The sequence below is a fragment of the Symphalangus syndactylus genome, chromosome 12, assembly GCF_028878055.3.
Source record: "Symphalangus syndactylus isolate Jambi chromosome 12, NHGRI_mSymSyn1-v2.1_pri, whole genome shotgun sequence".
NCBI lineage: Eukaryota > Metazoa > Chordata > Mammalia > Primates > Hylobatidae > Symphalangus > Symphalangus syndactylus.
Genome location: NC_072441.2, coordinates 133,517,671 through 133,531,743, shown reverse-complemented (window position 1 = coordinate 133,531,743; position 14,073 = coordinate 133,517,671). Strand labels below are relative to the sequence as shown.

General features: G+C 47.4%; 2 protein-coding genes across 2 annotated transcripts; one reads left to right on the top strand and one right to left on the bottom strand.

The window, feature by feature from the left end:
- The first annotated feature begins 212 nt into the window (after window positions 1–212).
- On the top strand, window positions 213–13,535 carry KLF17 (KLF transcription factor 17). The gene is made up of 4 exons (XM_055254805.1): window positions 213–380; window positions 8,707–9,547; window positions 9,863–10,101; window positions 12,864–13,535. The coding sequence occupies exons 1-3, from the start codon at window positions 219–221 to the stop codon at window positions 10,099–10,101; spliced, it is 1,242 nt and encodes a 413-aa protein (XP_055110780.1). The 5' UTR covers window positions 213–218; the 3' UTR covers window positions 12,864–13,535.
- LOC129468887 (small nuclear ribonucleoprotein Sm D1-like) lies at window positions 3,737–4,235 on the bottom strand. The gene is made up of 2 exons (XM_055254806.2): window positions 4,117–4,235; window positions 3,737–3,993 (listed from the first exon to the last, which is right to left on the bottom strand). The coding sequence occupies exons 1-2, from the start codon at window positions 4,205–4,207 to the stop codon at window positions 3,848–3,850; spliced, it is 237 nt and encodes a 78-aa protein (XP_055110781.1). The 5' UTR covers window positions 4,208–4,235; the 3' UTR covers window positions 3,737–3,847.
- Window positions 13,536–14,073: the final 538 nt, after the last annotated feature.

Genomic DNA, 14,073 nt, shown 5'->3' with positions numbered 1-14,073 from the left:
AAGCGTTCAAGGCCTGAAGTGGCTGTCCGTGAGGCTGCCTTGGTTGGGGCATGCTGAGGGCGGGTGGGCTGAGGCTGCCTTGGTTGGGGCATGCTGAGGGCGGGTGGGCAGCCTGGGGCAGGGCTGCGGGGGCGGCGTAGGGCGGGACGGGTGGGGCCTTGACCCCGCCCCCTGGCGCAGCTGTAAATAGGTAAATAGAAGGTGATTGTGGCGTGGCGATGTCCCGATACCCGCCTGCGACGCCGTGGTGGCTGTTTCCCTGTCTCTTCAGTAGAGAGTTTAGACCCCACCCAGTCTTCATGTACGGCCGACCGCAGGCTGAGATGGAACAGGAGGCTGGGGAGCTGAGCCGGTGGCAGGCAGCGCACCAAGCTGCCCAGGTGAGTCAGGTGCCAGCCCCTGTCAGGCCGGGCGGGCCCAGGCTAGGGGGCGGCGGGGAGGGGAGGCCTTGGAGGAGAGGGGAGGCGGAGGAAGCAGAAACCCGAGGGGTAGAAATCCGAGGGGAAGGGTGGCAAAGGAAGGAATGGGAGACTGGGGAGGGGTTGCAAAGGAAGGGATGGGAGACTGGGGGAGGGGTTGCAAAGGGAGGGATGGAAGATTGGGGAGGGACTGGAAAGGGAGGGTTGTGAGATTGAGGGTGTAAATCATACGTCGTTTATTCCAACAATGTTCGCCCAGCAGTAGAGCTTGTGTTGGACGCGTGGGGGGTAAGAGGGTTCCAGGCAACTTTCTGGCGAGGGACTTGAGTAGGCAGGACAGCAAAGACCAAGTTAGGAAGTGAGCAGGAAACGACAGGAAGAAAAAAAATGTTAGTTGGAGCCCTACTAAGTGGTAGGCTTTTGCCAGACTCTGGAAATACAATGATGAATTTACCATGAAACAGATATATATAAAATTGTATTAATAAATCGTTAACTGAATGATTGGAATTGTACAGCGTTACATGAAGGAGAAGTCGGGGGCGCATGGGAGCAGATACCAGAGGTGTTTGACCCGATTTGGGAGGCTTAGGAGACAGCTGAGACTCTGTTCTGGGACTAGAGAACCCTCAGGTGAAAGTTTCCCAGGTCCAAGACCACAGGCTGTATGCTTCCTCTTAGGAGGAACTGAAAGACCAGGGCCTAGACAGTGATGGAAGGTGGCCCCAGGGACACCATTAAGATCATTCAGGCTTGTTTATTCCACGAGCAGTAGGAAGCCATTGATGAGTTTAAACATAATCTGTCTCAATTAGATTTGCATTTTCAAAGGAGTGCCCTGGTGGATGTGGGCTGGATTCAAGGCAATAGTTAGAAAGCTTTTGTGATAATCCAGGTGAGAATTCAAATGGTGGCCTACCTACAGAAGTGAGAGTGGAGATGGAGAAGCTAGATGTATCACAGATTGTGGAGATGTTTTGGAGGCAGAGACCACAATCATTGGTCCCTAGGTGGTGAGGGAGACATCTAGAGTAACAGATTTCTTGCTTGCACAATTGGGTGACAATAGTGACATTTTCTGAGAGAGTGAAGGATGAGAAGGACAAGATTAATCCATTGTTTGAGGGAGGTGTGCAAAGATGCTAGTGAATTTTGGACACAGTCCATTGGAAGAGCCTGTGGGCCATCCAAAAGGATTCAAACAACAGGTAGCTGGAAAATTCAGGAGCCATCTTCGCCAGAGCAAAGATTCCAGATTTAGGAATAGTTGAACTGTAAACAGAAACAGAGCCACTGGCATAGGGAAGCTTGCCCAGAGAGAGCAGAGAAAGGGGAATCTGCAGAAGAGACTGTGAAGGAGGGGGTCTGAGAGAAGGGAAGGAGAAAAGCTTGGAAAGTGTGTCCATGCATGTTAGAGAGGCCAAGCATTATAAGAAGGGTATGGCCAGTGGTCGTATAAGTCCTGAGAGGTCAAGCGAGGAGTCTGGAAAGTGCTGCTTGGTCATAGTGGGATGGAAGTCATCAGTGGTGACCTTTATGAAAGCTGGTTCTGTGGAGAGATGGAGGCCAGAGCAAATTTGGGAGAATCATAAGGCAAAGTACTGGTGAAGCCATGTTTAGACAACTTAATTTGCCATGAAGGACTGGGAAAACAAGAGGGCCATTGCTGAGAGTTAGGGAAGAGAGGCTGAGCACCCCAGAGGTGACCACCCAGTAGTCATTTACCTGGTTCCTATTATATGTCTGTCTTATGCTAGTTGCTGAGCGTATAGTGGTAAATAAAACAGATAAGGCTGGGCGTGGTGGCTCACACCTGTAGTCCTAGCGGCCCAGGAGGCTGAAGCAGAAAGCTCGTTTAAGCTCAGGAGTTTTAGGCTGTGGTGCACCACGATCACACCTGTGAATAGCCACTGCACTCCAGCCTGGGCAACATAGTGAGATCCTGTCTCTAAAATTAATTAAATTAAAAATAAAACAAGATCTTCACAACTCTTCTAGAGTTTTTTTTAAAAATGAACATTTTTCTCTATAGCCGAAACCACATAATCAAACGTATCAAAATTATATATATATACACACTTTTTTTGAGACAGGGTCTTGGCGCTGTTGTCCAGGCTGGGGTGCAGTGGCACCATCTCAGCTCACTGAAACCTCCACTTCCCAAGTTCAAGCAATTCTCGTGCCTCAGCCTCCCAAGTAGCTGGGATTATAGGCGTGTGCCACTCTGCCCAGCTAATTTTTTGCATTTTTAGTAGAGGGGTTTTGCTGTGTTTGTCAGGCTGCTCTCAATCTTCTGCCCTCAAATGATCTACCCACCTCAGCCTCCCAAAGAGGTGGGATTACAGGCATAAGCCGCCACGCCCAGCCGATAATTCCTTTAAATTATCTTAGATGCAAGCCTTATTCAAATGCCCCTAGCTATTCCTAAAATGTACTTTGTAGCTGGTACGTCCAAATCAGAATTTAAGACCATACACTGTATCTGGTGATTATGTCCCTTGAGTCTCTGAATTAGAATAGTTTTATTTTTTCATGATTGGGGTTCAGTTTTTCATGATGCTGACTTTTGTCTTATAAAATGTTTCTTTCAGATATATCAGATTGCTTCCTCATGATAACATTTAGCTTTATCTTGCCGGGCGCAGTGGCTCACGCCTGTAATCCCAGCACTTTGGGAGGCCGAGGCGGGCGGATCACAAGGTCAGGAGATCGAGACCATCCTGGCTAACACGGTGAAACCCCGTCTCTACTAAAAAAATACAAAAAATTAGCCGGGCGAGGTGGCAGGCGCCTGTAGTCCCAGCTACAAGGGAGGCTGAGGCAGGAGAATGGCGTGAACCCCGGGGGGCGGAGCCTGCAGTGAGCCGAGATCGCGCCACTGCACTCCAGCCTGGGTGAAAGAGCGAGACTCCATCTCAAAAAAAAAAAAAAAAAAAAAAACATTTAGCTTTATCTTCTATCACTTGTATTACCTTTAAGTTATGATCAGATTTTACAGTTTAACTGGATTCAAGATTTTTGGCAAGAGTGTCTCATGTGTATGGTAGGTTTCATCTTGCATTACATCAGGAGACACATCTGGCTACCACTTGGTGATACTTGTGTTAAGGTAGTGAAAAACCTCATTGATCTCTATTGAAATTTACCTTGTGGTCAGAAAGTAGTCTGTGTGATTCTGCCTTGTGTGTATCCAATGTCCAGTTTCCTACCAGCCATTCACCTACTGGTTTTAACACTAAATTTAAATTTTTCCTCAATTAAATTTCCTTAGGGATGGCAAAATAAATTTCCTTTTCCTTTATTTCTTTTCCTTTTTTCATTTTTTTGTCCCACATTTATGTTTATTAAAAACTGACATAAACAAACACAACCTGTGCAAAAAATATCCCAAATCCCATATGACTTCGAAACAGTAATCTTGAGAGACATTATCGCCTAGGACCCCTTCTTCCTCTGCCACGGCCACGTCCTCTTCCTCTTCCTCTGCCTCTGCCTCTTCCTGCAACAGCTTCCCTTTTCTTAGATTTCACCTTAGGTTCAACATCCACAAGTAGTGTATCCAGAGGTAAACTGTCTGGTAGAATAAAATACCGAATGTTATTTCCTCGAATACTCAGCGTTTCCAGCTGTACAGGTTCTCTGTTCTTCAGGGTCGTTTTCACAGCTTTAAGATGTGTATTCATGCTGACATCCACACCTGTGATTGTTCCATGGACCTGTGTTCTGTTCTTCAATGCAATGGTTACAGTTTCATGACTCAGTTTCATCAAAAATCTCATGAGCTTCATCCTAGCGGTGCCGTCACCCTTTGGGTCCGATAGTGCACAGAATCCAACAACGGAATACTGACCGACTGCAGTACAAATGGCCGTTTTTTTTTTTTTTTTTTGAGACAGAGTCTCACTCTCTCCCCAGGCTGGAGTGCAGTGGCTGGATCCCAGCTGACTACAGCCTCCACCTCCTGGGTTCAAGCAATTCTCCTGCCTCAGCCTCCGAGTAGCGAGGACTACAGGCACGTGCCACCATACTTGGCTAATCTTTATGTTTTTAGTAGAGATGGGGTTTTACCATGTTGGCCAGGCTGGTCTCGAACTCCTGACCTCAAGTGATCCACCCACCTCTGTCTCCCAAAATGCTGGGATTACAGGTGTGAGCTGCTGTGCCTGGCCCCTTTTGTATGTATTCTCTAGCTATTTCCTTTGTGGTTGCCATGGGGATTACATTTGACAATAACATTCTATCTAATTTGAATTTATACCAGATTAACTTCAATAGCACATAAAAACTGCTTCTGTATAGCTCCATTCCCACCTCTTTTCAGTTACTGATCTCATGAAATTACATTTTTATGCATTGTATGTCAAAAAATAAAAGGATAAATTTTATGTATTCTTTTAAATCATGTAGAAAACAAAAAGTGGAGTTATATATCAAAGTTAAAATAATACTCACTTTTACAATTGTCCATATATTTACCCTTATCAGAAATTTTTCTTATGACAGATTTCTTCACATGGCTTCAAGCTACTGTCTAGCGTCGCTTCATTTCAACCTGAAGAACTGCCATTAGCATTTCTTGCAGGACATGTCTAGTGGTAATGATCTCTCAGCTTTTGTCTACCTGGGAATGTCTAATTTCTTCCTCATTTTGCAAAGACAGTTTTGCCATATATAGGATGGTTAATAGTTATTTTTTTTCCTTTAGTACTTTCAATATATCAACCCATGGTCTTTTAGTGTCTAAGGTTTTTGATGAAAGAGCTTCTGGTAATTTGTGGGATCCCCTATAAGCGATGAGTCACTTCTTGCTATTTTCAAGATTATCTCTTTGTCTTGGGCTTTCAACAGTTTTATTTTTTATTTTTGAGACAGGGTCTTGCTCTCTGGAATGCAATAGTGTGATCTCGGCTCACTGCAACCTCTGCCTCCTGGGTTCAAGCAATTCTCGTGCCTCAGCCTCCTGAGTAGCTGGGATTACAGGTGCCCACCACCACACCTGGATAATTTTTGTATTTTTAGTTGAAACGGGGTTTCACCATGTTGGCCAGGCTGGCCTTGAACTTCTGATCTCAAGTGATCTGCCTGCCTCGGCCTCCCAAAGTGTTGGAATTACAGGTGTGAGCCACCGCACCCGGCCTCAACCATTTTATTATAATGTTTCTTGGTATAGGTCTGTGAGTTTATCCTACTTGAATTTTGTTGAGCTTCTTGGATGTTTGTATTCATATCTGCAAGTCTCTTCAGTGGGAAGAGGAGGGGGTTGTAACATTGGGAGTTGAGTTGCCACAGTGGCTGCCTACCTCTGTCTGCACCTCATAATCAGAAACAGCAAATAACAATCAGGATATAGATTCCCTAATAGTTGGAGGACAAGGTTTTTATTGCCCACTCTGGCTCCTGCAAGCTGCATGCAAGTTGCTCCAGGAACATGGGGTGTGTATCGGTAGCTACTACCTACCTAAGAATTTAGGTTGACCAAAATTAACTGCAATTTACTTTCAAAGCCTTCCTTTGGAAGTTACAAACCTTTAATACCCTTCATTGTTCCAAAAAACTTAGACAGATGCTGCCAGTGTGATAGTTACCAGGCTGAGGATACAGGTTCCTGGTGCTTCCTACACTGCCATCTTCCTTGATGTCACTTCCTGTGTCCTTTTGACCCGATCCTAATCTTTGAAAGCTCGCTTATTTTCTGGCACAAAATGTACCAGGCTCCCTTAAACCTTCCTTTTCCCAGTCTTGGAGTCAGGAAATTCTTGGTCTAACTTTTAGCAAAGAATAGGATTAGAGACAAGTCTAGGCTCTAGAGGCACACGTTGTTATTAGAATCACAAATGCTTCGATAGGTTATTTTACTGGACAGAGTTAGAAAAAATATATATTTTTTTACTTTGTGAATTTGTATAGAATATTTCCTATTTAAATTTAGCATTATTATTTTTTTTTTTGAGATGGGGTCTCACTCTGTCACCCAGGCTGGACAGCAGTGATGCGATCACAGCTCACTGCAGCTTCAACTTCCCAGGCTCAAGTGATCCTTTCCACTTCAGCCTCCTGAGTGGCTGGGACCACAGGCGCATGCTACCATGCCTGGCTTGGTTTTTTTTTTTTTTTTAATTCTTTATAGAGATGAGGATTCCCTATGTTGCTCAGGCTGGTCTTGAACTCCTGGACTCAAGCCATCCTTCCACCTGGGCCTCCCAAAGAGCTAGGATCATAGGCATGAGGCGCTGTCTAGCAATACTAACTTATTTTAAACCATATTGCTAAAAATGACACTCAAACAGAAAAGTGAATGTAAGTACAGCTGCTACAAAGTAATGAACTGTTACAAAGTAAAACCTGTGAAACTGTCACTCAGGTCAAGAAATAGTAGCCCGTCCAGTGTCCCTTTCTTATCTTTCCCCATTCCCTACTCTCTAATGTAACCCCATCCTGTTGTATGGATGTAACTTTTTTGAATTTCCCTATCTCTGACCTGTGATGTTCCTATAACTGCTGCAAAAGTTGTAATTGCTTCAAGTTTTTCCTTCCTTCCTTCCTTCCTTCCCTCCCTCCTTCCTTCCTTCCCTCCCTCCCTCCCTCCTTCCTTCCTTGAACTCCTGACCTCAAGTGATCTGCCTGCCTCGGCGGATCTCTTTTTCTTTCTTTCTTTCTTTCTTTCTTTCTTTCTTTCTTTCTTTCTTTCTTTCTTTCTTTCTTTCTTTCTTTCTGCTTTCTTTCTTTCTTTCTTCTTTCTTTCTTTCTTTCTTTCTTTCTTTCTTTCTTTCTTTCTTTCCTTCTTTCTTTCTTTCTTTCTTTCTTTCTTTTTTTTTCTTTCTTTCTTTCTTTCTTTCTTCTTTCTTCTTTCTTTCTTTCTTTTTTCTTTCTTTCTTCTTTTTTTCTTTCTTTCTTAGTCTCTCTCTCTCTCTTTCTTTCTTCTCTTTCTTTTCTTTCCTGTGTTTGAATGTTGTTACATTTTCCCTTGATTTGTAGCAACAATTTTCTGGTGACTTTTTTTTTAATTGCAATCTTCAATTTCTGTCTTGATGGTTTAGTATCTGGTATGGATATTGTATTTTAAACTTCTCTTTTGGTTGTCATATTTGAATAGATTGTTCTTTTCTGGACCATCCCAATTGAAGAGTGAATAGGAGATGATAGGGTAGCTTTATTCGTTTCTCAACTCAAGAGCTCCCTCTTCTATTGCTACAGTAATGAACTTTTTTGTTGCTGTTGTCTTCTTGAGACAGGGTCTCACTCTGTCAGCACAGGCTGGAGTGCAATGGCACAATCTCAGCTTACCGCAACCTCTGCCTCCTGGACTCAAGTGATTCTCCTGCCTCAGCCTCCCAAGTAGCTGGGACTACAGGCACACGCCACCACACCTAGCTGATTTTGCTTTTCTTTTTGAAATTTATGAGCTCAAGCAATCCACCTGCCTCAGCCTCCCAAAGTGCTGGGATTAGATAGTTGTGAGCCTACTGACAGTTTTTAAAAATATGGTTCTTGGCTCCTATCCTATTTTAAGACCTTCTACCACCAATCTCTTTCTTACCCTTCATGCAAGTCAGTCATTAAGGGATACTGCCCCTGACTTCCAGACAACCCCCATCCCTTTTTTTAAGAAGTGTTTTTTTCACATCTGCCTTTTCCCCATATCTCCTCCAATGCTTGATCTCAGACCTGCCCAGACAGTTCCCACTCAGGGCAGACGCTGTAAATATTTGCAGATGATGTCTAAGTTTTGCCACAGCCAAAACCCATCTGCAGCCTCAATTCCTTCTATCTCTGTGGTTTCTGCACCCGTTCTGCTGGTTTAGGATGTTCTTTCACTTTCACACTTATGTATAATCTGGAGTCTGGGCCGGGCGCAGTGGCTCACGCCTGTAATCCCAGCACTTTGGGAGGCTAAGGTGGGCGGATCACGAAGTCAGGAGATCGAGACCACTGTGAAACCCCGTCTCTACTAAAAATACAAAAAATTAGCCGGGCGTGGTGGCGGGTGCCTGTAGTCCCAGCTACTCGGAGAGGCTGAGGCAGGAGAATGGCGTGAACCCGGGAGGCGGAGTTGCAGTGAGCCGAGATTGCGCCACTGCACTCCAGCCTGGGCAACAGAGCAAGACTCTGTCTCAAAAAAAAAAAAAAAAAAAAAAAGAACGCCCAAGCTGTGAAATGGTCTGTCGGCAGGCTAATTCCAGCAAGAGATGGAAATAGAGGGCTGGATTAGGATGGGGTGTGGGGATGAAGAGGATGAACATGTGGAACTGGAATTTGAGCAAAAATCACCTGACTCTTTTTCCCCAAGGATAACGAGAGCTCAGCGCCCACCTTGAACATGTCTTCATCTTCTGGAAGCTCTGGAGTGCACACCTCTTGGAACCAAGGCCTACCAAGCATGCAGCACTTTCCTCACGGCGCAGAGATGCTGGGGTCCCCTTTGGTGTCTGTTGAGGCGCCGGGGCAGAATGTGGATGAAGGGGGGCCACAGTTTAGTATGCCACTGCCTGAGCGTGGTATGAGCTACTGCCCCCAAGCGACTCTCACTCCTTCCCTGATGGCTTACTGTCAGAGAGTGTCTCCCCCTCAGCAAGAGATGATTTTCAGTGGGCCCCAACTAATGCCCACAGGAGAGCCCAATATTCCAAGGGTGGCCAGGCCCTTCAGTGAGAATCTAAGGATGCCCCCCAATGGGCTGCCAGTCTCGGCTTGCACTGGAATCCCAATGATGTCCCACACTGGGACCCCTCCAATGCCTTACCCTGGCCTCTCGACAGTACCTTCTGACGAAATGTTGTTGGGCCCGACCGTACCTTCCACTGAGGCCCAGGCAGTGCTCCCCTCCATGGCTCAGAAGTTGCCCCCGCAAGATGCCCATGACCTTGGGATGCCCCTAGCTGAGTCCCAGTCATTGCTGGTTTTAGGATCTCAGGCCTCTCTTGTCAGTCAGCCAGACTCTCAAGAAGGCCCATTTCTACCGGAGCAGCCCAGACCTGCTCCACAGACAGCAGAGAAGAACTCCAGGCCTCAGCAAAGGACTGGTAGAGGGGGCTCCTCAGAGGCAAGGCCTTACTGCTGCGACTACGAGAACTGCGGAAAAGCTTATACCAAGCGCTCCCATCTCGTGAGCCACCAGCGCAAGCACACAGGTGAAGGAGGTGTCAGGAGGGGTAGGGATGGAGGAGTCTCTGGGCTTTAGATTTGTCCTGGGCCACTGGTGGGTAATTGTTTGGGATGAGCCTTTCATCTTCCAAGCTTGGAGCTAAGCTAGACTGGCCCCCTGACTTGCCATACAGGAGGACTGTGCCAAGATGACTGGGGCGGGCACTCCTAATTGTGTTGCCCCTCCCTGGTTCCTTGGACCTTCCCTTTTGAATCCTCAACCTGGACTGCTCTGCCTCACAGAGTCAGACCCCTTCCTTCCTACTCTATTCTAAATTCCATCTCTCCCTTGTCGTTCCCAGGTGAGAGGCCGTATTCTTGCAACTGGGAAAGTTGTTCATGGTCTTTCTTCCGTTCTGATGAGCTTAGACGACATATGCGAGTACACACCAGATATCGACCATATAAATGTGATCAGTGCAGCCGGGAGTTCATGAGGTCTGACCATCTCAAGCAACACCAGAAAACTCATCGGCCGGCACCCTCAGACCCACAGGCCCCCGAGGGAGAGCAGGACAGTCCTCCTGCTGCTGGTCCTTAGGTCAGTCTCCTCTCCTCATTCTGGGTTTTCTTTTTCCTTTTTCCTTTTTATTTGTTTGAGACGGAGTCTCGTTCTGTCTCCCAGGCTGGAGTGCAGTGGCGCGATTCGATTCACTGCACCCTCCACCTCCCAGGTTCAAGTGATTCTCCTGCCTCAGCCTCACGAGTAGCTGGGACTACAGGCACGTGCCACCAGGCCCGGGTAATTTTTTGTATTTTTAGTAGAGACGGGGTTTCACTGTGTTAGCCAGGATGGTCTCGATCTCCTGACTTCATGATCTGCCCACCCCGGCCTCCCAAAGTGCTGGGATTACAGGCGTGAGCCACTGCGCCTGGCCTCATTTTGGCTTTTCTACACAGATCCTACCTGCCTCTGACCAGCTCTTCTCTTTCGTAGGTGTAGGATTAGATGAAGACAGGAAGATTATGGGTCAGTGTTGAAGCCCACACGGAGCTCTGGAGCCAGAGACTCCTCAAACCCTGTCTCGGATGCCCTTAACCTCTCTGGGGCCACCTGCTTCTGCTGGAGTTTAGTCAGATGGGAATGTGGAGCACAGTAGAGACTGGGAGCTTCATTAAAATGCTCTTTATTTCTTGTCGCTCCCCAGCTTAAAACCCTTTAGTGACTCCATTGCTTGCTACATAAAATCCAATTTCCAGAGCCAGACTATTTTCAAATCCTGAATTTGCCACTTAATATCCACGTGACCTGGAGAAAGTTCTTGGATCACTATGCTTTGTTTCTTCCAGAAAATGAAAAAGCTAGTTTTGGACTGTATTGGACATGGTACATATACTGCATCATTCTCCCTGGCACTCACTGGCCATGTACCCAGAGTTTCTGTTTCTTCCCACCACTTTACAGACTTGGATGGAATGCCCTAGCATAGGGCACGGGATCTGGCATCCCAAGTGGCTGCCAGCAAACTTAGAAGTGTGGGGAAATTTATTTATTTGAGATGGAGTCTTGCTCTGTCACCATGGCTGGAGTACAGTGGTGTGATCTCAGCTCACTGCAACCTCTGCCTCCCGGGTTCAAACGATTCTCCTGCTTCAGCCTCTTGAATAGCTGGGATTACAGGCACGTGCCACCAACAGGGTTTCACCATGTTGGCCGGGCTAATCTCAAACTCCTGGCCTCAAGTGGTCCGCCCACCTCAGCTTCCCAAAATGCTGGGATTACAGGCATAAGCCATGGTGTCTGGCTGGGAGTTAATATTTATGGGATAAAATTTGAGGCCGGGCGTGGTGGCTCACACCTGCAATCCCAATACTTTGGGAGGCTGAGGTGGGTGGATCACAAGGTCAGGAGTTCGAGACTAGCCTGGCCAATATGGTGAAACCGTGTCTCTACTAAAAATACAAAAATTAGCTGGGCATGGTGGCATGCGCCTGTAGTCCGAGGTATTCAAGAGGGTGAGGCAGGAGAATGGCTTGCACCTGGGAGGTGGAGGTTGCGGTGAGCCAAGATTGTGCCATTGCACTCCAGCCTGGGCGACAGCAGGACTCCATCTCAAAAAAAAAAATTTTTTTTTTGACTAGTGGAAAATGGGAGATAGGTGAGACTCAGGCAGATCAATTCCCCCCTTTTCCCTACCTTTCATGAATTGCTGCATGGCACCAATTCTCCAAAACAGTACCATCAATGGGGAGACCTCCCAAGTAGCCAGTGGACACAACTACTGTGCCCTCTGCAAGGCTTGTCATGAAGCAGTGCCCACCCCAACCTGTTAAATACATCACCTTGCGTTACTTCCCATTCTTTCCTGCCTTTCTTCCATTTTCTCACTTCCAATGCCTTGGGTTTGCACCTCTCCAAATAAAACACCAGTACTTAGTTCGTGTTTTCAGGCTCTGTTTTCTTTTTCTTTCTTTTTTTTTTTTTTTTTTGAGATGGAGTCTCGCTCCATCGCCCAGGCTGGAGTGCAGTGGCGCAATCTTGGCTCACTGCAAGCTCCGCCTCCCGGGTTCACGCCATTCTCCTGCCTCAGCCTCTCCGAGTAGCTGGGACTACAGGCGCCCGCCACCACGCCCGGCTAATTTTTTGTATTTTTAGTAGAGACGGGGTTTCACCGTGGTCTTGATCTCCTGACCTCGTGATCCGCCAGCCTCAGCCTCCCAAAGTGCTGGGATTACAAGTGTGAGCCACCACACCCGGCCCAGGCTCTGTTTTCTAGGTGACTGAGGACTAGGAGGGAAAGGAGGACCTAAGACTGGGGCAAATAAAGATGAATCTCACTATAACTTCTTCTCCTCCCAACTTCCTTAGGTCCCTGGACTACCAAGCACCCGATATTAAGTGGCCTATCTTTCTCTGCTCTCCCTTGGGGTTAAAGGGATAATGACTATCTTGGCAAAGCAACCAGGTAGTTTAGAACCTCATATTTAGACTTGGCAGGCTGTTTTACTCTAGCAAACTGATAGAGAGAAAGGAACTTGGCCAAGCTATCAAGTGCAGAGCTAGAATTTCAACCAGGATCTGTCTGCCCCAGAGATGGTCTCTTCCCTAAGAAGATGGTGCCTTCTATGGGTGTTTCCTGAACCCAGGCTGGTGCCAAGCACAGGGAGATGAATCAGAGCTGGTTTCTGTGCTCAAGGGACCATCTTGATCTGGGGGCTCAGAGGTCCACCTCGGTACAGTAGCCATGGGGAAGAGGAGCCCCCAGTGGAAGGGTCAGGAAGGCTTTCTGGAGGAGGCAATCCCTGGGCCCAGTAAGAGTGTAACACCTAGTAATCCCTCAAATTTTGAAATAAACTGTACAGGTGAATGAAGAAGGAAGAGGATTCCAGGCAGAGAGCACTGGACATGGCAACTGCTCAGAGGAGAGGCAGTCCTCAAGTTCTACATTCATTCAGCAAAATGGTTTTTGAGCCCACAATACTGAGCGCACCAAGGCTGTGGAGACCCGTGGTGAGGAGCATGGAGTTAACTAAAGGATGTGTCAGGGAAGAAAGACTTCTCAAGGAGGTGCCTCCATCAGACCCGAAGGACTCATGGGGGCTAGCTGCACCTCATATTTCTTGGACATATACCGTTGGACATGTCTGTCTTCTGGAAACTATGGCATAGACAGTAAGGATTCAGGGGTGCATGAAGGCACCCCGCCTCTGCAGAGCAGAAAGATCATAGACAACATTTATAATGTGTCATCAGTGCTGCCAAGAAGAGAAGCTGGTCCTCTGCGGGCTCAAGCCTATCTGGGCCTCTGGGGAAGCCCCACAGCCTTGGCCGTGCCTGCCCCTGCCCTCCCACCCCTACCGTGACCCTGTCCTGCTTTGCTGCCTTTGTCTGTGTTACTAGTGGCCCCAGTATACCTGGGATGGACATCCAGGTGCCCTTCATCCAAGCTCCTATGTGAGGGGAGTGGACATGATTAAAAGAACAGGGGCAGAAGGGGCTCATTTATGACCCATTCACTAGCCCCAGGGATTGAAGTCTTGGGTACTCAAAGTGTCTTTCTACTAGGGCACCAGATCCCTTCCATGGAGCAGGCCATCTCGGGTTCACTGGGCCAGGGCTAGTCTCTGTTCCCCAGCCCACCTGGCTCACACACAGCCTCGTGGGTAGGGTCAGCAAACCAGATTGCTTGTTGTCTGCTTGGTGACCTAGTTTTCACCAAGAAGTGGACTTGGAGAGGACCAGAGTGATCAAGGGTGTATGATGTGCACTACAACGGTGGGCAAAACAGGCTCCTGCTCTTGTGGAGGTCACAATCTAGCAAAGGAGGGATGTTACTAGAAGTGCACAAATTGGGCCCGGTGCGGTGGCTCACGCCTGTAATCCCAGCACTTTTGGAGGCCAAGGCAGGCGGATCACTTGAGATTAAAGATTCGAGACCAGCCTGGCCAACATGGTGAAACCCCATCTCTACAAAAAATACAAAAATTAGCCTGGCATATGGCGGGCACCTGTAATCCTAGCTACTTGGGAGGCTGATGGGAGAATCTCTTGAACCCAGGAGGTGGAGGTTGC